The sequence below is a fragment of the Adiantum capillus-veneris genome, chromosome 19 (genome assembly GCF_014529385.1).
Source record: "Adiantum capillus-veneris isolate H3 chromosome 19, ASM1452938v2, whole genome shotgun sequence".
In the NCBI taxonomy this organism is placed as follows: Eukaryota; Viridiplantae; Streptophyta; class Polypodiopsida; order Polypodiales; family Pteridaceae; genus Adiantum; species Adiantum capillus-veneris.
Genome location: NC_140949.1, coordinates 93,073,731 through 93,098,312, shown reverse-complemented (window position 1 = coordinate 93,098,312; position 24,582 = coordinate 93,073,731). Strand labels below are relative to the sequence as shown.

Below are 24,582 nucleotides of genomic sequence, written 5' to 3'. Positions count from 1 at the left end.
ACTAATGCTGCTTCCATTTGAGTCCAAAAGAATACTTATGCTCCATACACTTGTATCGTTCTTATGATTCATCATATGATGGACATTTGTTGTACTTTTGGTTTCAATAGGTCATTTTGACATTTTTGGAGATGATCTCTCTCTCTCTCTCTCTCTCTCTCTCTCTCTCTCACACACACACACACACACACACACACACACACACACACACCCCCCCAAGTGTGCTAGATTGGTTAAGCCATTTCCCTCGTGAGTAAAAGGTCTTGAGTTCCACTCTCCTCATTGAATAGATCTTTCAGGTCTCTTGGGATAGTTTCCTACGATGTTAAAATTCTTTATTCTTCTCTCTCTCTCTCTCTCTCTCTCACACACACACACACACACACACTCACACACACACACACACACCCAAGTGTGGTAGATTGGTTAAGCTATTTCCCTCTTGAATAAAAGGTCTTGAGTTCAACTCTCTTCATCGAATAGATCTTTCAGGTCTCTTGAGATAGTTTCCTACGATGTTAAAATTCTCTTCTTCTTCTTCCCCTCTCTCTCTCTCTCTCTCTCTTCCCCCCTCTCTCTCTCTCTCTCTCTCTCTCTCTCTCTCTCTCTCTCTCTCTCTCGCGGTGGGAACCGGACCTAAGCTTGAGGTGCTTGTCGTGCTTGATGACTAAGGTGCTTGAGGTGCTTGTCATGCTTGATGGCTAAGGTGCTTGCCATGATTAACGAGGAAGGTGCTTGAGAAGCTTCCTATGCATGGGGGGTAAGGTGCTTGAGTCAAAAAGAGACCCTACAAAGGAGGGGGAAAGCCCCAAAGTTAGGGGAATCTTTGACTTAACCTCCCACTCACCAAAAGGGCACCCTTCTCTCAAGGGGCATATGGGACACATGTCAGACTCTCCCTATGATTAGCCACATGGTGTGCTTGAATGCTATTGGATAGGCTAAAGAGGGGTCCAATGAGCTTCTAGTTCCATTCAACAGATATCTAGATATTTTCAAGCTCTCTCTCTCTAAGGGGTAAGGAAGACACTTGTCCAAAGACTACCCATGTACTTGAAATGCATGGTGCATATGATTGGCTAGGGGGAGAGGGGTCCAATGAGCTTAAGGCAGGAGCAAAACGTAGAACTCGCTCCAAGCAAGCAAGGGGTGTGCTAGGGGGGTATACACCTCTCACACACTCATTTTGTGGATTCATTCTCACTTGGTAAAAGTAGAGGAACTCCACCTCCTTCTCTAAGCTTGTGAGAAGTGAGAGCCTACACCAACATTCTTTGCTATGGAATGCAAATCCAACCAAGAGCCATGCTTCAATTCTTAAGCTTGCCATCTTCTATATCTTCATTACTATGCTATTATGTATGCTAGAAAGAAGAGTGATGATAAGTGAGGAACTATTTCTTTCTCCTATGGAGTGTTTCTTCTTCCTCTTCCCTACCCTCATTCCCTGCTATCTCTCTCCACCTTCGGAGGTGTTTGAGTCCTTGGCACTGAGGCTTGGGATATTTAATGCTTTCTACAAAGTTTATGTTATGCTTGTGATGCATGAAGCTTTCCATCTTCATTGCATCACCGAGATCACAAGGAGCACAAAGATTGTATTGTACCAAGTCTCTCTTGATGGGAGAAACTATAATACAAATGCCTATTGGAAGGGGGACCGGCTTCGTATGAATCCGTTCCTCAATTGTTGTCATGTTCTCTAAACTCTCTCTCTTGCAAAAGTATTCTTCATGCCAAGTTAGCTAAGTACCATGTTTATGTTGCTACCATCAATAAGTTCACCATCTATGCTCACAAAGTAATCTCACAAAAGTGCTTCATCTAATTCCCTAATTCCGCTATTCTCAAAGTTCATAGGCCATTTCGATTACATAGCAATGCTATTTTATGTCAAAAAAAATGTGTCATTGTGTGTACCTAGATGTGGTCTATGTTCACATTCTATTATGGCTCTAAAGTTTTAGCACATCTATCTAGTCATTTTTTCATGTAATTTCTATGGCTCACAATGGGTAATGTTTAGTTTCTTTCACAAGATCTTTTTATACATCTTTTCCTTCATCTTGCATGTCCACTGAGCATAAACTAAGCCATGAGCATTGGCAAGCACAAAACACTCCAATCATGGATATACAAGCTTGGATAAGTTTTTTGCTAATTCATGCACACCGGGTGTTATGCGGCCTACTATCCACAGAGACAATCTTTTATTTATCATTGGGAATCTCCAAAGGATGTATGGATTGCCTAGCAATATTGTGAGTGATCGTAATCCCAAGTTTAGCAGTCACTTTTGGAAGGTTATGTTGAAACAGTTAGGAACAGAACTCAATCTCATTATTGCAAATCATCCAAAGATAGATGGGTAGACGAGATGATTTAATGATGTCTCAAAGGATATGCTATTAGCATACATCAGTAAAGAAAATCCAATTGGGACGATAATTGTGCAAAGCATGGGACTACTTCGTTTAGTCCCTTCATGCTTATGTACGATTTTCAAACTAAATCCTAAGTATGATGGGGTTGGCTATTGAGAATATTTGGCAAGTCAATGACTTTATATAAGATCATATATGCTGAAAGTTGATGACTTTATTTGAGGCTTGGATATGCTAAAAGTTGCTCCTCAAAATGTTCAACAAGTATATGATAGATCAAAGAGGTATGCCGATCAAAAACTTCGGCGAGTCACTTCCATAAAAAGTTAAGAAGGGGTATTCTTACATATTTTAGAACCTTCAAATGGTCTAAAAATTGGTTATCCATTAGCAACCTCTTAGATGTCGTGGCATGCACATTCAAAATACTAGAGCAATTTGGAGATGTAATCTTCACACTCTCATATTCATCCCGTTTTATGTAAGCCATTAGCATAGAACCCTTGCATATGAACAACAATTTCATCACTCAAGATGTTCTTGTTGATTTCAATAACCTTCCACTCAACTGCAAACCTACAAGTATTCTTGACTATCATGGTATAGCTCAAGTAGTAAAACATTAGTGTTCTTATGAAGACATATTCCACTTATGTTTTTGAGGATGGAAATGCTTCTCCAAGGGGGAATTTATAATACTAAGACAAGGGTAGGACCAGAGGGGGTCCCAACCCTAGGCAGGGCTTGCTAGGCATGTACGGTCTAGGGGAGTCCAAAAGGTAGGCCACGAGCTTATAAAGGATTGTGGTTGGGTGAAGAAAGGCATGCCCTATTTACCTCTGGCCTTTCATCCCCCCCCCGCCCCCGCCCCTTCTTGTTTCTGCTTTAAGGTATTCTCGCTTGCAAAGCTTATAGGAAAAGATCCACAAACATTGCAAGAAATGACAAGGAGGAGGACTGTCATAAACAGAATGCCATAATTGAAAAAAAGTGAACACCTTGCACGGGGCTCCACGTGGCCTAAAAGGGTCCCTATGATCTCTAGGGCCCATGAGGTTTTACAGAAAGACATGCGAAATAGCCAAATTAGGGGTGTTATTTGGCCCAATATGGGAAGCCCCCTATAAGGTGATTTGGCAAGGATTGAGTTGGTGCAAGAGGTCCTCGTCCCTTTTGTTAAAGGTAGCCTTACCTACAAATCTCAATAGTATTACAAAGTGGTAGGAAACCATTCACAAACAGTGCAAGCAATGACGAGGATGGGGTGGCATGCGCAAGATGCCAAAATTGAAAAAAAAAACATCTTGCAAGGTGGTTTACTTTGTAGCCAATGTTGTTAGAGGCTGGTTCTTTGGTTTATGTTTTTGGTCAAAATTGTCATAGATATTTAGTTGGCCTTCTTTGGGGGACTATTATATTCAAAATAATATCCTTGATGGGTAGTATGGTGCATCTGATAGTTCCTCTCTCTCTCTCTCTCTCTCTCTCTCTCTCTCTCTCTCTCTCTCTATCACAATCGACTTGTTGTGCTAAGTTGAGCTTTGACAGAGAGATCCTCTTTTAATCCCTTAGATTTAGCAAGAAAACTAGTTCAATGTTTTGAATTAGTGAGGGCAACGTGGGTAAGGGGGTAATTATCCATGGACATAAACCAAGGGTATTCTGCCTTGGCTATGTGATCCATTGGGGCTAACATGAGAGCTTGTGACCATATCTGAACGCTCCCTTTGTGAAGTGCGTTGAGTATGTTGTTGAGTTTTGTTACTCAAATTGTAGAGCACCAAAATGCTCAAAGTGTCACACAAAAATTGATGTAGTGAAGGGATTTTTCTAAATGGATACAATTTTTCTAGATGGATACAATTGTAGAATTAGAGAAGAAGAGAAGAGAAGAGAAGAGAGAGTTAGAGAATAACATGGCTCTTATTAAACGTCTACAAAGGCATGATTCTTGTTGAAATGCCTTTCAAAAACATTAGATGACTATCGAAAGACGCGAGTTTTGAGGAAAAAATACGAGATCAATGGATTAAAGTATTCAGTAATTATAACTCCAATTGGGAGCATAATTAATTATTAATTAGGCAAAGATGAACTTGTAAAGGAACCAGAAGACGGCGTTGCCGAATTCGTCAATGGAGACGCCGCCCAGCGGGGTGGTGAAGGCGTCGCCAGTGACGAGCTCGTAATCGCCGGTGCCGCCCGTGATGGGCTTGCTGCTCAGCACGCCGATGTCCTCGATGCCAATGGCCGAGAAGCCTCCTTTGTAGGGCAGGCTCGTCCCGTTCACAATGAAGGTTTCCGTCACGAACACACGACCCCCCGTCAGCTGCGACACCGTGAACGTGCCCTGCACTCTTCCCAGCAGCTCCGAATCCACGTCCTTCTTCTTCAGCAGCGGCATGTCGAAGCAGAAGATGTCGCCGAACTGAATTTCCGCTTCCCGGACCTGTGAGCCCCCGCAGCGCAAGGTATTGTACCCCTGCGTGCTGTTGGCCCCTTGAATCGACAGCACGTTGTAGACCTCGAATGTGGGTATCTTGTTCTTTATCAGCTTGCGTGCCGCCGCCTCTGCCTGCGGGGCCGAAAGCAGCGCTGCCGCAGAAAGCAGCAGCATTATGGAGAGTACCTGCCCCCTGCACGCCATCTCTCTCTCTCTACCCCCCCCCCCCCCCCCCCCCCCCAGTTCTCTCTCTCTCTCTCTCTCTCTCTCTCTCTCTGTGTGTGTGTGTGTGTGTGTGTGTGCACGAACAACTTCTACGCCCGCGGTGGCTCTTATAACACCTGGGGCGGCTATTTGGCGGTGCAGCACTGCAGACTCCAGAGGCCTGCAGCTCTTTTATATACATGAGTGCTAGCGTCTAGTATGGTTTCGCTGACACGACTTTTCAATCTGAAAATTGCCGTCTACTTGCTGAAGATCCTCCAATTGAGGGTCAATAGGAGACATTTTGTCATGACACTTGGCTAGACGTGGACATGTGCTCTCCCGTTGCAGATCGCGCACAACGTTTGCATAGGTACCCCTACAACGTGCAAACATTCATCACCAACCAATCGACCTCCCTTTGAACGTGCAAACCTTCAAAGGGCAGCTAATATTGGATTGTTAATAGCTATGCCAGTGTGATACCTGTCCTGCCCTCAACACTAAGTAACGCATAGCATTAAAGAAGGGGGGTAAGGGGATCCACGGTCAAGAAGTGGACATATTGTTATCCACACGCACATATTTTTACTTTGAGTCGTTTTTTTTCGATTTTATTATTGAAACATAGACGATGTTTGAGTTTAATATGTGACCGGGTTTAATTCGTGGTCGAGTTTAGTTTTTTAAGTGTATATCTACAGTTGAGATCTCTCTGATTTTTATGCGCGAACTTCTCTACCTTCGATCCCTTTAACCCCAAAACCCAACCAAACCCCCCCTATATGTTACTTAGTCCTAAGGCTACCCGCGGGGGGGGGGGGGGGGGGGGAAGAGAGAGTTTAAAAAGCAAAAGCTCCTTATTTTTTGGTCTGCGGTGTCAAACACATAAAGCTCCATTATTTTTAGGACGCTCACCGTCTTTAGTATATAGTAAAATAATTAAAAAGATAATTAAAGCAAACTCTATTGACAAGCTGGTAAGCTCTCCCTTATTATATAGTGCTCATCATATGCCAATTACCAAGGTGGACACTCATCTCATCACCCAAAGGATGACACCTCCATAATCATGTAACCAAGACTACCACTTGCATCAACTTTGGATTTTTTTTTCTCTAAACATTCCACACATATGACCTCTTTTTCTCGTTCCAAAAAAGATATACATGTGGACTCTAAAAGCGGGGGTAAAAAGCAAAATGCCAAAAGTTTTAAGTGGCAAATGTACAGGATTGAAAATGGCAACCCTTCCTCAAAGTCTTCTTCACAGACATGGCGTTTTTTTATTGGCAAAACTCACAATGGTGAGAGTAAATTATATGGACAACCACAAAAACTTACATAATCTTATCACGCTCGTGTCGAGCCATGACATCTCTAGGAGGTCATTGGTACAACGGTTAAAAGGGGAGCCACCTGCGAACAAACATAGGGTCCTTATTTATGAGAGTCAATTAAAGCGGTGTTAATTAACTTGTTCCATTTATCAGAGTTCTTATATTTTTCAAAGGCCAAACATGGTAAACTCCTCCTTCATCTTCCCAATTACGTGCTCATACTATCTTGTGGATTCATGTTTTTGGTAGGTTTGATTGGTGATTGGTAGCATGACAATTTTTTATAACGTGCTCTCGATCCACAAAGCTAGCTTATAACCTCTAACCTCTTAAAAGCTTGTAACTTTTTTTGGGGATACTTATTCTACCTATAGAGTTGGGTTTGAATGACAATTTTTTTCCAAAACTCACAAAAGTGAGTTACGTTATGTTAAAGATATCAAAAGGCTACAAGGTAATCCTGGCTCACAACCCTAGCAAAGGCATCCACAAGATCATAGCTCGATACACGAGATATTACAGGGTTCAAAGTAAAACCAAGAGCAAGAGGTGCCACAGACTCAGGTTAGCACTAGCCTTTTAGAAGAGCATTGATGGCCCATTACCATTCGTTTAGGTGCTTTCTTTTATCAATATATATGATTAATATTTTGCTTTCTTGGACGATCTCGGAGAAACTAGCACACGAGAGACAATTCTTGAACATCCAATAGATCTTGGCCTTTCTTGAAGCAGAATAATCTAACAATCTGTATGAAATTTAGTAATGCTTGGCCTTTAATCCTCATCCCTCTGAGAATCGGGTCGTTCTTGAAGAAATCAATCTTCCTAGTCTTTTGTACCCATTTGCACATCTTCCCTGCCAACCCACATATAGGTGGGCACTCCTTGAGAAGGTGAACGAGGTCCTCCCTAGTCATTTTGTAGCCGCAACATCTAGCAGATCCAACTCTCTGGCGGCAATCTTCAGTCTTGGTGGCAAGGCCCCCCATAGCACTTTCCAAAGAAAAATTTTCATAATCAAAGGCCATTGTATCTTCCGAATGTTATTTGTTATCACCTTCCACCTAGTCTCTAGTCACTGCTTCCCCCAGAGCTTGTTAAGGGGGAAGAACCAATCAGGCGGGATCATAAGATAGTGGTAGATGTCCTTGGTCTTAGCTTTGTAGAAATGCATATCCTTGGGCCACCACCGAGCCTTCCATTTCAACAATAACTCCCCACACACCAGCATACAGTAATTGCCTAGCCCATCCAAAACTCTGTTGACCAATAGTCTTTCGGTCCCGTTAAGGTGGAGCTGGGTAGACGAGTGGTGCGCACCTTTTCAACTCCTGTTGATGTTGTTTCAACAAAGGACCAGATGTCTAAGCCCTTTGTTTTTATCTTTCTAGCTATTTCTCTTTAGAAGGAATTAAGCCGAAGGCTTTCCACTTTGGAAAACCAAGGGGACTAGTGAGTAATGGAGTAGTACCTTGCCACCTCTCCCCATTCAAGTGCCTCCAAAGCTCTATTACACTTTCATACAATCTTGCATGTTATGCCTCCCAGTCTTAAGCTGGCCCACTGAGGGGCAAGCAATTTTTCATGTACCTCTAGGTTTTTCCACTAACCACCCTTACCAGTAAGTTTTTCCTTGTCAATCAAGTCCTTCGTCGTGGTGGGTGTGAATCACATTATAAACGTAGCTCAAACCAAAACAAAATGTAATATTTTTGGTCAATTTTCATGAAGTTGGCATTAGATCACCCCAAAACACAATTTATTGACCTCTAAAGTTCTACTTAGCTATCGTATATTGTTCTAAAGGTGTTGTTATGATTCTAAATATTGGACAAGCTATGTATTTGAAGATACAACCCATCTATGAAAACTGATTTGCTAGGAAAATTCACATATTGATTAACATTTTGGAAGTGTCTTTGCAATCAAAAGGAAATTTTGAGTGTGTTTATAGATTTTTAACTATGTAACTCTTTGTCCTTCAATTTTGAGGCACAATAACCTAAATAGCAAACAACACAAAGAGAGGAGAAATTCCCCATTTTACTAGAATTGGACTCATTTTGAGCTAGTACTATGTTTTTCAAATTGCTAAATTTCACTCAACAAACATGGTACACTTCAAGCTTGGGTCCAAATAAAAGCATACGAATCCAATTTGCTTCCACTTGATAGTTTTACATTCCATGCGGAAGGCCACAGAATCAAAAGCGAGTTTTTTCATTTGTGCAATTTTTGTACTTTGTAGAGGTGTATTCCCAAGTTGTCTTAGGGAGACATGTTTTGATGTTTTTGGTGATTTCTATGCAAAGTGGAAGAATTTATAAAGGTAATGATAGGTGCACACATACAAACATCGATGATAGATTAGCAAAATGAGAAAAATGCACTTTTTTGTACTGGATCCTATGTTCAAAAGAAATAGTTTTTGCCTACAACAATCGTTAAATTTTATCACAAACTCGTTGATGTGTATGGGCAAATATGTTGTAATTAGGGTTGTAGGGAAAGAGATAGCTTGGAGAAGATGAAGGAAGCTCAAGGCACACAACGGAAAGTGTATTACTTAGTGTGCAATAGAAAGATAAGATAGCCCTAGAGTGATGGGCATACATACAACGCATGGGGGGGGGGGGGGGGGCCTCCTAGTGAGGGGAAAACCTCAAGCCCAAACCCACATAGCAATGTCTCTATGTAACTTGTCTGACACAAGGCAATACCGCCATCACACTGCTTAAACTGTATGCCCAAGTAATGATGCAACAGTTCCAAATCTTTCATCTTGAAAGTAGCATTAAAAGCATCCTTAAATTTAGCAATATGTCTTTCATTTGTTTTAATGATCAGCAAATCATCCACATAGAGAACGACAATATGAAGTAAGTCATTCTCATGTTTTACATACAATGTGCTTTCTATTGGACTGTTATGAAAGCCTTTTTTGACCAAATGAGAATCAGCTTTCTCATACCAAGTACAAGGAGATTGCTTCAACCCATACAAAGATTTCTTACATTTGCACACTTTATCCTCTTGTCCTTTCTTGACAAAACCGCAAGGCTGCGTTACATGAACTTTCTCATACCAAGTACAAGGAGATTGCTTCAACCCATACAAAGGTTTCTTACATTTTCACACTTTATCCTCTTGTCCTTTCTTGAGAAAATCGCAAGGCTACGTTACATGAACTTCCTCAGATATGTCACCATTCAAGAAAGTAGTAACAATGTCTGGCTGATGTACATCCCAACCAAAATGTGTACATAGAAAACATATAGTCATACAACAAGTAGGAGCAAAAATTTCTTCATAATCTATATCTTTTTGTTGTGCATAGCCTTTTGCAACAAGTCAAGCCAATCTCACCATCCAACTTGTGTTTCAACTTTGTAAACCCACTTTGTACCAATGGCGTTTTTTCTAGGAGGCAAATCACATAAAGTCCATGTGTCATTTTCTATAAGTGCATCATATTCAAAATGCATGGCAACCATCCAATTTAATTATGTGCTTTATCAAAAGATAGGTTCATCAATATCACATAAGCTAGACACAGCCAAACCATAACAATCTGATGCATAAGATGCATGGTGAGAACTTGAATGAGTATGACTAGACAAAGGTGCATACAATTCACTATCAGACAAAGTATGCACCAACCATTTTGGTATATCTCTAGCATGCTCATCTACATCAGTAATAGGCTGATCTGTAACATTTTCAAAACCCCCATAGACTGTACATTTATCTCATTGGAATTTACATTAAAACTTCCACCACAAAAGAGGCCATAAATTGTCATAAATGTTTTGTGAGCTTACATTATTGTCTATAGTACATGATAGTAAAGGCTGAATAGAATCTTCCATAAACATAACATCTCGTGACTCCAAGATACACTTTGTTTGTGGATGTTACAAATTGTAACCTTTTATTTCAACACTATAACCAACAGAAATACATTTGACAACCTTATCATCCATTTTTTTGCATTGTGTTTGTGCCACCAAAGCATAAGCCAAACAACCAAAAATGCGCTTGTGCTCTATAGAAGTCTTTATATCATGCCATGATTCATATGGAGTCATAGACTGAAAATATTTTTTAGGCTACCTATTACGTACATAAGTGGCACACATGATAGCCTCAAGCCCAAACCAATGCGGAGAAGCTTGAATTTTGGCCATACATCGTGCCATTTTCGTAAGTGACCTATTTTTCCTCTCAGAAACACCATTTTCTTGTTCTACATACAGCACTCTACATTGGTGTCTTATCCCACAACTAGCCAAAAATGCATTGAATTCATGAGACGTATACTCCCCACTCAATTGGAATTGAGGGTTCCCTTACTACATTTTGAGATATTTTCAGCCATAGCCAGAAACTATTTCAAGCACATAAACACTTTGGACTTTGCTTTAAGTGGATACACCCAAGCATGCATGGAGTAATCATCGATGAAAGTCAGAAAGTAAAGGGAATTGCCCAAGGATGGAGTTTGCATGGGTCCACAAACATCACTATGCACAAATTGAAACTTGCATGTGGCCCTAACTGAACCATTCTTTGGAAACTTCAAGCGTTGCAACTTACCCAAAATACAACCTTCACAAACATGTTTGGCAGGTGCTTTAAGAGGTGGCAAAGAAGCAACCATATCAGGTTTTTGCAAACGTAGAAAACTGGAGAAACTTAGAGACCCAAAACATGCCACACATGTGAATCTGGAGCAACTGACATGCTTGTATAATGGACAGTAGGATCATAAGTACACTCTACACTAAAAGTCCACTCTACATCCACATCAGCATCACAATATCCTTTCACAGAAGACTCTACAATAGTTGCGCTTGTATTGGACTGTAGTTGATCCAACCTCTTTCTTTTTAGCCTCTTTTGCCTTGAATTTTGGACACTGCTTGATCAAGTGATCATTAGCTTTACAATAATGGCAATGCTTATTCTTTTTGCCCTTATCACCAGAATTCCCAGATGAAAGCTGCCAATAGAAGCATTGGGAATAGAAAAATGTCCACTCGCAAAAGAACCATGAGAAGTGGTTACATTGCTCTTACCACCTTTTCTTTGAGCAATAATAAAAGTCTGTTTAATTGCACGCTGTTTAGTGCTATTTTTTTTAATGTGACTCTTCTGACAATAATGTGCATAATGCATCAAACTAGAAAACTTCACAATTTCCTTGGGTCATAAGTCAGTAAGTACTAGCAAAATTCTGGGAAGAATCTAGCAAAGAATCAAGAATAGTCTGCACAAGGAAACAGTCAGAAATGACTGCCTACAAAAATAATTTGCTCATTTATATCCTTGATACCAATAAGGAAAGTGTCCATTTCATCTTCCTCATGCATAATCTTCGACTTGAACTCTTTATGCAACAATGCAATTTTAGCCTCATTGCGACTCGCATAAAGACCAGCCAGAATATCCCAAGCTTGTTTGCATATTTTACTAAGTGAATGTGAGGAGTAATAGTGCGCTTCACAGACAATGCAATCAATGCATGAGAATATGCATCTCTTACATCCAACAAGCTTTCTCACTCGTAGGAAAAATAGTTCTAGCAATAATAATCCTTGCAGTAACACCTGCAACATCCTCAACATCATCTGTGTCCATAGAACTAGGATGTGCATCAATGCCTTGCAGAATGTTCAAAACACCCTTTGACACAATACCATGTTGCATCATCTAAGACCACATAGGGTATTTGTCCCCGTCCAATATATCCTCAGTAAAGAAAACATCTTGAACACATATGTGTTGTTGTTAGCCATGACAAATGCATGCACCCAATGTGAAATCTGCCCAAAAATAGGAGAAACAAAGCAGGAACAACACATGCTTTATACGAAAAACCATAGAAGAATATAAGGGACCTGTTACGAAGGAAATAACAATGGAACAAATCTTGTACAAAATGACAAAATAGCATGTCCATTACTACCTGTACTGGAAACGGAGGCCGAAATGAGCCCAAATGAGAATTCGGAGAAAATTGAGCTCTATGACCTCACCCGAAGTATTTGTTGACTTGTTAACGCTTTCCAAATCTCACAGGATTTGAAGAAAGTGAGTAGGCATGTGTTGGAGATGCTCGTGACTAGGCCTAGGAGGATGTAGCCTGCTCTGACACCAATTGTTGGAATTAGGGTTGCAGGGAAACACACAGAGCTTGGAAAAGACAAAGGAAGCTCAAGGAACACAACCGAGATTGTATTACTTAGTGTGTAATGGAAAGATAAGATAGCCCTAGAGTGACAAGAGTATATGCAATACACGAGGAGGAAACCTCCTAGCGAGGGAAAAAATGCCATGGAGGTCCTAAGTGTGTTCACACACATCACTACCACATGTATATGGTGTCAATAATAGGCTTTTTGTTTAGAGATTTTTGTGCCTTGTCTTTGAGCTAAAGTAAGGACCTCTACAAACATATACATATGATAGGAGTTTTCAAAACCCTAGAACTTTTATGTCCTATTGTTAATAAAATCCGATTAAGTACACTAGTCCCCTTGGCTCTCCAAGATTGGAGACATCTTCTAACCCTTTTTTGGAGAGAAGTTTTTAGAAAGCTTAATAACAAGGGCATTAGACATATAGGCCAACTTTAGGACTATAACAAAAGCAGCTAGAAAGAAATGGATCAACTAGATCTGTAGTTTAACCTTAGTGGGACAAAAATATTATTGATCAACAATCCCTGGAATGGGTTAACATGTGGTATTTATTCAATTTTGAGGGGAAAGCTTGGCAATGGCCTATGAACAGACATTTTTGGAAATCGCAAACTAAGGATTTGTACCTCACCCTTATGGCTTCAAAGAATTGGCTCTTCCTACTTAGTAAGTATTGGGGAAAAAAATGGCTAGGGTCAAGATGGGAGACGATCATGAAGAGAATATGGAACGCTCAATGGCCGCATGGCATGAAACTTTTCTTTTGGAAGGTACTTTGGGGAGCCAGGCCAACTAGAATGAAGGTTCTTGCTAGGGAAATTGGTCTAGGTAGATGCTCACAATGTAGAACAGCTCACAAAGACCTCCCTCACTTTCAATTAAGGAGTGCCAAATAATATGTGGCCTTGTAGGAAAGGATTTACAAATGGGTCCAAAAGACCTAGAAAGTAGGATTCTTTAAGAACAATCTCTTCATGGGAGGGAAGGTGTTCAAGAGCCAAGCACTCCTCATCGCTACACAAGTCATGAGATATTGTTACTTCAAACACATTTGGAAGGCAAGGAACTATTGAATTGTTTTTCTCAAGGATTTGTTTGAAGAAAAAATGTTATGGAAAACTAGGAAAGAAATGCTTTGGTCAATCTCGATGAACTAGGAAAGGGCTATCTGATCATCCTTAAGGTAGCCTCAAGCCCACCCTTGGTTCCTTGATATATTTTCACTTCACATGATGATAAATGATGGATATAAGGCCACTTTAAGGTCCTCCACCCTTGTGGAAAACGTAGTGGAAATGGCCTATTAACTTTGAGAGTAGCAAAAATTGGAGAAAGTACTTTTGTGACGTTACTTTGTGAGCATAGAGGGTAAACTTAATTGATGGTAGCAACATAAACATATCATTTGGTTAACTTGGCATGAACAATACATTTGCAAGAGAGAGAGTTTAGAGATTATGACAGTAGTTGAGGATCAAATTTATGTGGAGTCGGTCCCCCCTCCAATAGGCATTTGTATTATAGTTTTTTCCATCAATAGAGACTTGGTACACTACAATATTTGTGTTCCTTATGACCTAGGTGATGCAATGCAATGAAGATGGAAATCTTCATGCATCAAGAGCATAACATAAAACTTTTGGAAAGCATTAACTATCCCAAGCCTCATTCCCAAGACCTCAAACACCTTCGAAGGTGTAGATAGCAAGCAAGTAATTAGGGTAGGGAAGAGGAAGAAGAAACATTTCATAGGAGAAAGAATCAGTTTCTCACTTATCATCACTCTTCTTGCTAGCATCATAATAGCATAGTAATGAAGATGGAGAAGATGGCAAGCTTAAGCATTGAAGCATGGATCTTGGTTGGATTTGCATTCCATAGCCAACAGTGTTGGTGTAGTCTCTGAACCTCTCTACTTGCTTGGAGAAGGACATGCAGCTCTTGCCCTTTGCACTTCACACAATGAGAGTGAGTGTGAGTATGTGTGGGAGAGTATACGCCTCAAGAAACCCCCTAGCTTGCTTTGGTCGATCCCCCCTTGTAGCTCATGATTGAAGATCATTGGACCTTTCCAAGCCTAGCCAATCACATGCAGGGGCATATCAAGAAACAAGGGTAGGCTTGGGACAAGTGTCCCCCTTTCCCCTTTGCGAGAGAGGACTTGATAAATGCTAAAACAATTAATTAAATTAATAAATTTATCATTGGACCCCTTGGGAGGCCAACCAATAGGCTTTAGGCACACCATGAGGGCAACATGAAGAGGAACTTTACAAGTGTCCCTTTTTCTTTCTTTGTACCAACCTTGTGTGAGGTGTGTGTGTTCTCTCTCGTCCCCCCTCTTGTGTAGGGCTCGCCCCCTCCTTGTTGTGTACTTTTGTAGACCTTACCCCCAGCACCTTAGTTAGCAAGCATGACAAAGCACCTCAAGCCTGGGTAGTGTTCCCACAAGCACCTCACGCTCCCTAATCAGCAAGCACGACAAGCACCTTAGTCATTAAGAACAACAAACACCTCAATCACCTTAGTCATCAAGCATGATTTCAAGAACTTTTTGGATGAGCATAAAGTCACCGAGTCATGCAAAAAAATATTGCCCACTAGCTTCATGTATATATGTGTACATAGCCTTGCAAGTCTTGGAAGTAACCATGTAAAAACTCATGTATAAAGGTGTGATTTTTCCAAGACTGAATGCTGATGTTCTAGTTTGTTCAAGTCTCCAAAAAATGGTTTTCAATAATTATTTTTATCCGTGCTTTATAGCTCGTAAATCGGACTTGTACATCATGAGTTATGAGCACCTGAAGTGGGCAGTCTCAACTTAGAAAGTGATTGCGGGTGCATACAACAAGGGCAACTCGGCCAACTTGATAATTTGAATTGGAAATGATGAGGTTGGAGAATTGTAGATGCATCTGAGATTTTTGGCCTCAAGCCATGTGTTACGGTGTGTCATTCGGTGAGTGGAGCAGCAAGTTATGCCTGAGGAAAGTTTGCACGAGAAGCTTTCCTGCTTGGGGGAAAAGCTATAAATTTTTGGGCATGAGGGAGTTGGGAGGAGTGAGGAGGAAGTTTCCAAGTGTCATGGGGGTTATCCCACATGGGAAGGCTATTCACACCACCTGTCCCGATGCTTGCCCTCCTTTTTGGTTCCCGACCACTTGTCCCCACCCCATTCCCCGGGTCACTGACACCTCATTATTTGCCCAAAAAAGGCAAAAAATGAGCCGATTAAAAGGTGCCTACAAATGAAGCCTTGTCGGTTGAAAAGAGAATGAACATTTTTGGGGAATAAAAGATAAGAGAGACCCCATTTTAATAGCTGAAACACCTGCACAACTTCCAGAGGGCTCACTTTTTAGCAAAAAAGAGAACACCCCCAGTTCGAGCGGCCATAACTTCTTGATCTTTTATTTATTTTTTGCCTATGGATACTCTACAAACATCTCCACAAGATGAACTTTGTCATTTTGTCCTTAGTTTCTCCTAATTTTGAGTGTGCTGCATGCTTAAATGGTTTTTCATAAATCTCTACAGGTGTTTTATCACAGGTGTTTTCGGCCGTGCAATAGTTCTTCCTTTTGACGGTGTGACTCGTGCAAGGCTATAGAGGCACTCATTTTCCTTCTTGTTTGCACGCTACCATAATTTTTGTGCCCCCATGGAGGAGAAAGTGCTCCTATGCTCCAATTCCTGTGAAATATGTCTATTCTGCAGGTAGTGAATGTAAAGGGGATGTGGTCCTTATGGACAAGTTCCTATGTATGTGCAAATTGTGTACAACACTTGAGGTGGTTATATAATTGGATTGCAGCCTTTGCAAGGTTGTGAGGTTTTATGGAGCCAAGCATTGGTCACCGGGTTACCTAGTGTGAGGTGGATTAGGTACTGGAGCGATCCATCGACATCCCTTGAGCTTTTGACGTCACATGTAAGTGTTTTTGTGGTAATCAGACATGGCAAATGAGTTCCCACAGTTTCATGGATTGCCTAATGAGAATGCACAAAATTTTATTGAAAAATTGGAAATTAATTGTTTACTGTAAAATACACTAGACTAGGCTATATTGTTGCGGCTGCTGCAATACAGTTAACAGGATGAGGAAAAAGTTTGGTTACACAATCATGAAGAGTTGGTGCAAGCACAAACTCCAAGGGTGGTTTTGGATTACAATCGTGTGAAGCAAGATTTCCTGGCACAATACAAACCCATTGAAGTACCATATGAAGTTTGGCATGAAATTTTGGGGTACACTCAAAACGCTAATCAAAGTGTTGACGATTTTGTCATGCAGCTCACCCGTTTATGGCACAAATGGGCCCAGTCTTTCGGGAATAAAATCCCTTTATCCATGCTAAAGAAGGATTGTTTTGTGGGAAAACATTTAAAAAATCTGAAGTTCAAAGTTGAGTTGAAAAGGCCCGCCACCTTCCAGGAAGTACTCACTATTGCCAGGGAGAAAAGACTTAATGACTATGGCAAAGCGGTCCCTGTGCAAAGTAATGGTGGCCAAAAGGAGGAAAATTAGGTAGAGGCTGGAGCCAAACTTGCTCAAAGGGTTCCTAATACTGAACAATTACAATGAACTATGCAAGACATGATGACCATGATACAAGAATTGCGACTCAGTGTTCTTGGAGGTGGAGGCGGTCGTGGTCATGGACGTGGTAGAGGAATGGCCCAGGGATGTGAAGCTGAGCCTAATGCTATGCGGCTCGTGGACAAGGTGTCTTTGAGCCGCAAAGGAGGTTCATTCGTATCTATTATAATTGTGGTAAACTTGGTCACATCAACACTTATTGTTCAAAGCCAACAAGGATGGGGGGTGATATGTTTCCACTTCCCCAACAGATTCTTAAATATATTTTGATGGCTCTTATCAAAGAAGTCATGATGGTCCTTTGGGAGGCATTGTTATATTTATGATGCACAAGGAAAACTTGTAAGGAAGCAAGGGTTGAAACTTGATGCAAAAAGTAACAATGAAGCAGAGTACATGGCTCTTGAAGGTGGTTTGCACATTTTCTTTCAGTTGGGAAGTAGACGCTTGCAGATCAAAGGAGATGCCTTGTTGGTCATGAAACAAGTATTGGGAGTATGGAAGAATAAGAATCCTAAACTTAAGAATTTATGCTCCAAGGTGAAAGCATTGCTCAAAAAGTTTACAGCATATTGAAAGGTCTCAAAATGAAGAAGCTTATGATGTTGCCCAAGAAATGATCACTTGTGTGTTTGTATTGAAGGCAAATGCCCCTTTATATCATGGGAGGGAAGTGTTATCAACTAAGTTGCATTTATACGCCCGTATATTATAAATTGTACGTATAATATGGATTTATACATTGTATAAATCCATATACATTGTATATCCGTATTATACGTGCATATCCGAATAAAAAAGAGTTCGATCGAAGTATATCTCGATCGAAATATAATTATACTTATAAAAAAAGAGGCACCACGGCAGTTCGAACGAGCTGCTGCGACAGTGACTGCTAGAGATAGAGACAGTTAGTAGAGGTTTAGAGAGCAGTAGAGAGCAATCCCAACACATCCAGAGCGAGCCACAGAGCAGGTAAATTTTCTGTAAGTGTTTTTTATGTTTTTTTTAAAAGTTAATTTGTTAACACTATTGTTGTGGAGCTTTGCTCGCACCTCAGTGTTAGTTTGTATTTTGTTTTTTGCTAACGGTGTTGCTGTGGAGCTTTGCTCACACCTCAATGTTAGTTTGTAGGTTTAGACACCCGTCCTTCGCTGTGTTGATCCTCATGACACACTACAAGGGGGTTAGACTTTAGACGCTTCCTCCTTGACTGTTGTTGACCTACGTGTCGCACTTCAGGGAGTGGCTTAGGTTCTACAATTAGACTTTCCGTCCCTGGTTGTTGCTGACCACCGAGTCGCACTACAGGGAGGAGTTAGCTATTATGCATCTTTTCTTCCTAGTTATTGCTGACCATTGCGTCACAGTATTGGAAGATTGGATTTTAAAAAAATAGATTCCTCGTCTTTGGTTGTTACTGACCATCGTGTCGCACTGCAGGGAGAGGTTTAGGGTTTTCAAATCCATTGTCCTTGGTTGCTGTTGACCATCGTGTCGCACTCCAAGGAAATTGGATTCAATAGATTCCTCGTCTCTGGTTGCTGCTGACCATCATGTCGCACTGCAGCGAGAGGTTTAGGATTTTTATATCCATTGTCCTTGGTTGCTGTTGACCATCGTGTCGCTCTCCAAGGAAATTGGACTTAATAGATTCCTTGTCTATGGTTGCTGCTGACCATCGTATCACATTGCAGGAAGAGGTTTAGGATTTTTATATCCATTGTTCTTGGTTGTTGTTGACTATCGTGTTGCACTACAAGGAGATTGGATTCAATAACTTCCTCGTCTCTGGTTGTTGCTGACCACCGTGTCGCACTGCAGGGAGAGGTTTCAAGTTTTTAAATCCATCATCGTTGGTTGCTGCTGACCATTGTGTCGCACTCCAAGGAGATTGGATTCAATAGATTCCTAGTCTCTGGTTGATGCTGACCATTGCGTCGCACTGCAGGGAAAGGTTTAGGATTTTTAAATCCATCGTTCTTGGTTGTTGATGACCATCGCGTCGCACTGCAAGGAGATTGGATCTTATGAATTCTTCGTCTTTGGTTGCTGCTGACCATGTGTCGCACTGCAAGGAGAAGATATATATTATACATTCTTCAATTCTAAATGCTTTAACCATCGCTTCTTTCATTATTGTTGTTATTATGATGCATGAAATGTTTAGATCTTTCATTACTGGAGGTTATTATTGGCAATGAAATGTTTTTGTTTAGATTTATTAACAATCATATATGTCAAATTTTTATCTATTCTGGATTTACCTTATATTTCCTTCATGTATTTTCAGGCTTCAGTCATGGTAGAGACAAAGTGAACGCGTCAGCATCGCAAAATTATTAGTGATGCTCTTATTTTGTCTCTCTATGGAGATTCAGAAGATCATTTGCGATGAGCATTTGATCCACTACAGGCAAAGTTCGATGATTTTGTGATTGAACTTGTGGAACATTGTTGGCTGAAGCTGTGCAGTGCATTCCCAGTTTCGTTTGACCCAGCTCTGCGCACTAATAGAGTGATGCATAACACAGTAAAGCAATTATTAGGCCAGATCACTAGAAGTTTTGAAAGTATGGTTCATCCTAAAATCAAAACCAAACTTGTAATCAAAGAGCAAATGCATCTTGTAGCATGGCTACATTCAGAATTGAAGAGAAAATATAAGATCGAAGGCTCTTCAAAACGTCCTAGGATAGAAGAGGATGTACCTCCTTCATGAGGTGCTCAGTCATCCGTTGTAAACCTAGATGATACGATGTGTCCTCCTGTCCTACACTTACTTGGGGAGCATTCCATCTTTCACTTGCAAGCACCCCAAGTAGGTGAAGGACGTTTTGCAAATGTGGAACGAGTATCAGTGGCTCATCCTCTCTTCAAAGTTCCGTCTATGCGGCGAAGTATACAAAGACCAAATAGGAAGCAAGCCGACATTGCAGATCGTGCTAGAGGAGGCAACTACTACAACTGTTCAGCATTGCGGCATGATATTGCCCCGTGATCTTGTTCGGTATAGAAAAAGACCTATGTTGATCTTCAAGCTTTGGAACGGAGGTCATCTTGATCAGTGGATTCAGGCATGTCATCATGATAGAAGCAAGCCTGCAATCAAAGAGTTCCAACACACATCTGGAATTGTACAGTAGTTTACAGACAACATTTTGCCAATAAACAATGCTTTTCTACAGACGATTAAATTCGTGCATAGTCGCGAATTTTTTCACAATGATCTACACACTAGAAATATTCTACTCCATTTTGGTGAGCGAGGAGTGTATACTGGCATTGCGGACTGGGGACAAAGTACACCATCAAACACTTTTGCAACACCCAAGCTGCCAAATCTCACCCCTCAATGTAGAGCTCAATTTGAGCGAGATTATCCATGGACTGCCCCTGAAAATATCAACACCAATCCTCCTCCATTCACCAAGGCATCTGATATATATAGTCTCTCCTATATTCTTAGACGCTTGCTTGCATGTATTCTAGAGCCCGCCGAAGTTCTCAAGCGCGAATTTTTGCGCAATGTAAATAAACATCTTGCTAGTGGAAAATCTCCCAAACCATCAGATAGACCTAAGATATGGGATTTAAGCCTTTGTTTGAATGGAAGCCATAATGTTGGCTATCATATTGTAACCGAATCTGGCTTGAGACCTATTGATGATTAAACCAGTAATCAACGTTTTTGGCATTAATGGTGTCACGTGTGAAATCTTTTTAAAGTTCTTCAAGTTGAAGTTTTAAAGTATTTCAAGTTAGATCGCTCAATTCTTTAAACCATCTCTCTTTTTCAAGTGCTAAAACTTGTCTCGCTAAAGTTTATTATTTTGCATTTCAGTTATGGAAGATATTGCTCCTGACCAGAACGCACAGCAGCCTAATGATCCTTTGCTTAATCATGCATTGGCTCAACAAATTTACAAAGAGGAAGAGATTCAGGTGGCTCAAGGCGATCTCAGTGCTTTGGCTGCAACCCAACAAGACGAATGAGAGCTTCAAGGGGAGCCATTGAATTACAAGCAATGCAGACAGTTATGCCCGAATCACTTCGTATGCAACACATTATTCCGAGTCATTGGAAATGCTAAGGCTACTGATCCCTTGAAGGTTTCAGATCTGCAACACACTGTCCTCACACGAAATATCCTTGCAAGATTTATCCAGGTGTACAGATCGCCACCAAATAATAATCAAGTGGCAATTTGCTTTGTGCAATAATGTTATTGCTACTATGTATTGCGGCTCAAAGTTGATTGGAACGATCATCCCACTACAGGAGGTGTTGGGAAAGGGTTCCCAGCCAAGAAGATTCATGCACGGGAAGCTAATCAAGAAGACCCTCCTCGCAAGAGAGGTTACACATATTTGCCCGAAGAAACTGCATTTATCGAGCAGCTTGCAACCCAAGGCGTGGATTTTTCAAGTCAAGGAGAGACCCCAGCCATGTTGCGTGCTCGTATAGCTGAGCTACAAAGAAAGTTGGCATGGTACGAGGCAAGGTATGGGCCTGTGCCGGAAGAATAGATGAGCAATTTCGATGCAAGTGATTCAGTTGGCACTTCAGAATTTCATGTATCTGATCTCTTTGGAGAACAAGCCCATGATTTAAATTAAATCTCCCAAACAATGCATAGCTCATTTTGTATCTTAAATATCAAGATTAGTAATTAAAAGCTCTTTTTGATATGTAAATCTCTATTTGTTGGAACAAATAGACGTGACAGATGTTGTTGCAATTGTGTAAGTTATGTTGCAATTGTAAGTTGTGCAATTGTGTTGTTACAATGAGAGAGAGAGAGAGAGAGAGAGAGAGAGAGAGAGAGAGAGAGAGAAGGTATGGATTATAAAGCTAAACTCCACATAATTTCTGCATTGCAAAATTAATTGAGAATATAGTACAAACTTTACACCTCATCCGTCCCCTCAATCACAGGCACCATGTCATCAATTTCTTCGACATCTGAACATTCCAGATCAATATCTTCCAGGTTACATTCCATTTTATCATCAGAGTTGAGCTCATTTGTAACTGCTTCATGTGTTTGGAAGCGCCCAAAACTTTCTTCTGTGGCATGTGTGGCTAACTTCGCAGGCTTATGCATAAGTCGCATGTTACAAAAGACATACACCAAGTCCGCAGCTCGTTTAGGACTTAATCCATTTCGTTTTTTAGTATGCACGAAAGCGAATAGAGACCAGTTTCTTTCACAGCTACCACTTGAGGCGGCAACAGACAATACTCTCACAGCCACATGTTGAAGTTTCACTTTTTCTCCACTGTACTCTTTCCACCAAACTGGTGCGCTCATCGTCTTGATAGCATCTATATGCCAAGGATCCCCAAACGCTCCCTCTCTACTAGTGTATGTCGTCTTCTGTGTGTATGACACCTGTCCATCCACATTGCCTAATAGTTGAGCACACACTTTTTTGAAATCACTGATCACTTCGTTGTTTGAAGATTGCTCATGCATCTGGAACTTGGGATCCAAGACAAAACCTCCTCCATTAAAGGAGTATGCAACTGCTCCCATCGTCTTTTGACAAATTTCATCATCATGGATTTCTCTTTTCCTGCATAAGATGTACTATCTTTTAACTTGCGAGCGGCTTCATGCATGTACCAATAAACCCATCCAAAGATAGAGGCTTCTTTGTCCACTAATCGTATCAAATGAGTGAAAGGTTCTGTGACAGTAACTATTTTGTCTACATTTCTCCAAAAAATAGGAGAGTTTACAAGCTGATAGCATTTGGAAGCAGCAGGTTCATACTTGGGATATTTATCAAGCCAAATGTACCATCTTCTATCTGCCATTGTTTCAACAAGGGCTGCTTTTACCTGCTGCAGTGTGGAGAGAACGCAATATGCTATCGCAAAGCGGGTCACACAAAAAATCTGTAAAGTTTTTGTTGGCAACTTTGTTCTATGCTAACAACAACAAGCACCTCAATCTTCGGTTGGGTTCCCACCTCAATCTCAGCCCTAGATTACCTAAGGTGAAAGGACTTTTTAACACTAACCTTTGGAGGTCTTTAATGAAGGTAACCCTAAGGTCATTAATCTCCATTAGCTAGCCTTGCTCTTTGATAGACCATCTCTCATTTGGAACCCATTTTGAGATAGATATGAAAGCACATGTCTATATGCTAACCCTTGTTCCCATTTATTCTCCCACATTACATGATCAGTTTAATATGAGAAAAGAATTTGGGTTGGTTAGATATTAGATTTTATGACATTACCTTTCTCTTGAAATCATAGTCGTCCTCGACTATGAGGTAGAAGAGATAAAGCCTTAGTCATTAGTCAATCTTGCTTAGCGGGTAGAGGATCTCTTTTTACTCTTTCTAAGATGGATGACTAGTCCATTTGGTGCTTGAGAGACATAGCTGCCACAAGCATGTCTACTCCTTGCTCCATTTCATTCTCTCAAGTAGAGTGACAAATTATACTTGGTGTTTGAGAGACATCGTCATCACAAACATGATTCTAAGCATGCAAACTAAATAATTTATGCACAATAGAAAGAGAATTAGTTTTATAAGACAAAAACATTGGTCATTTAAAAACATCACAAACATGATTCTAAGCATGCAAACTAAATAATTTATGCACAATAGAAAGAGAATTAGTTTTATAAGACAAAAGCATTGGTCATTTAAAATAAATTTTTACATTTCATTACTCTAATGTAGCATTGTAAGCATTGACAAGGTTCATACTATCCTTAAGCTATATTCCTTGCATCCATCTAGCATCTTCAAAAGGATACTTTTTTAACTTAATAAGTACCATTGACATGTTGTAGTACCTTGTCTTCATGCTGAAGGATAGCTTCGGATTGTAGCACCTCTTCTTGGTCTTCAATTTTGGGGGGATCTTCAATAATTGGTTCAGTTGGTGGCTCTCCTTTGTATGGCTTAAGTAGACTCACGTGAAGGCATTGTGTATGAGCCAATGGTTGGGCAACTTGAGTTGATAAGCCATCTCATTGATGGGCTTCAAGATTTGGGAAGCACCATAGTATCTTTTTGCTAACTTAGCATAATACTTTTGATGGCCCGTTGTCAAGAAGTACACAGTGTAGATCTGGCTACACTAACGCAGAAGCTGCAGGTCGATTGTAGAAGAGGTCCTGTGACTGAGGAGACGCATACCTAGGGTTAAGTTTGGACATGACGTAATTTGGGCGCCCGCATTTGTAAGCCTTTAGGTAGAGGCTCAAAATTTATCAATCTCCCCACACGCAGCATTTTTTGCCGCCTAAAGGCCATACTACTTCCAACCATTGCTCACAAAATCTTTTTTGCAAACACTTGAGAAACCTTGATATGAAAAATATTAGTGAAGCTTTTCAAGCTAAATTTTATAGGTTTCCTCACCTTCAAGTT

General features: G+C 40.7%; 1 protein-coding gene across 1 annotated transcript; it reads right to left on the bottom strand.

Moving 5' to 3' along the window:
- Positions 1 to 4,019: 4,019 nt before the first annotated feature.
- LOC147434476 (uncharacterized) lies at positions 4,020 to 5,062 on the bottom strand. The gene has a single exon (XM_086489960.1). It carries the CDS (start codon positions 5,029 to 5,031, stop codon positions 4,465 to 4,467), a length of 567 nt encoding a protein of 188 aa, XP_086346086.1. The 5' UTR covers positions 5,032 to 5,062; the 3' UTR covers positions 4,020 to 4,464.
- Positions 5,063 to 24,582: the final 19,520 nt, after the last annotated feature.

Coding starts and splice junctions, on each gene's coding strand:
- LOC147434476 (XM_086489960.1), bottom strand. CDS start 5,031: ATGGCGTGCAGGGGGCAGGTACTCTCCATAATGCTGCTGCTTTCTGCG.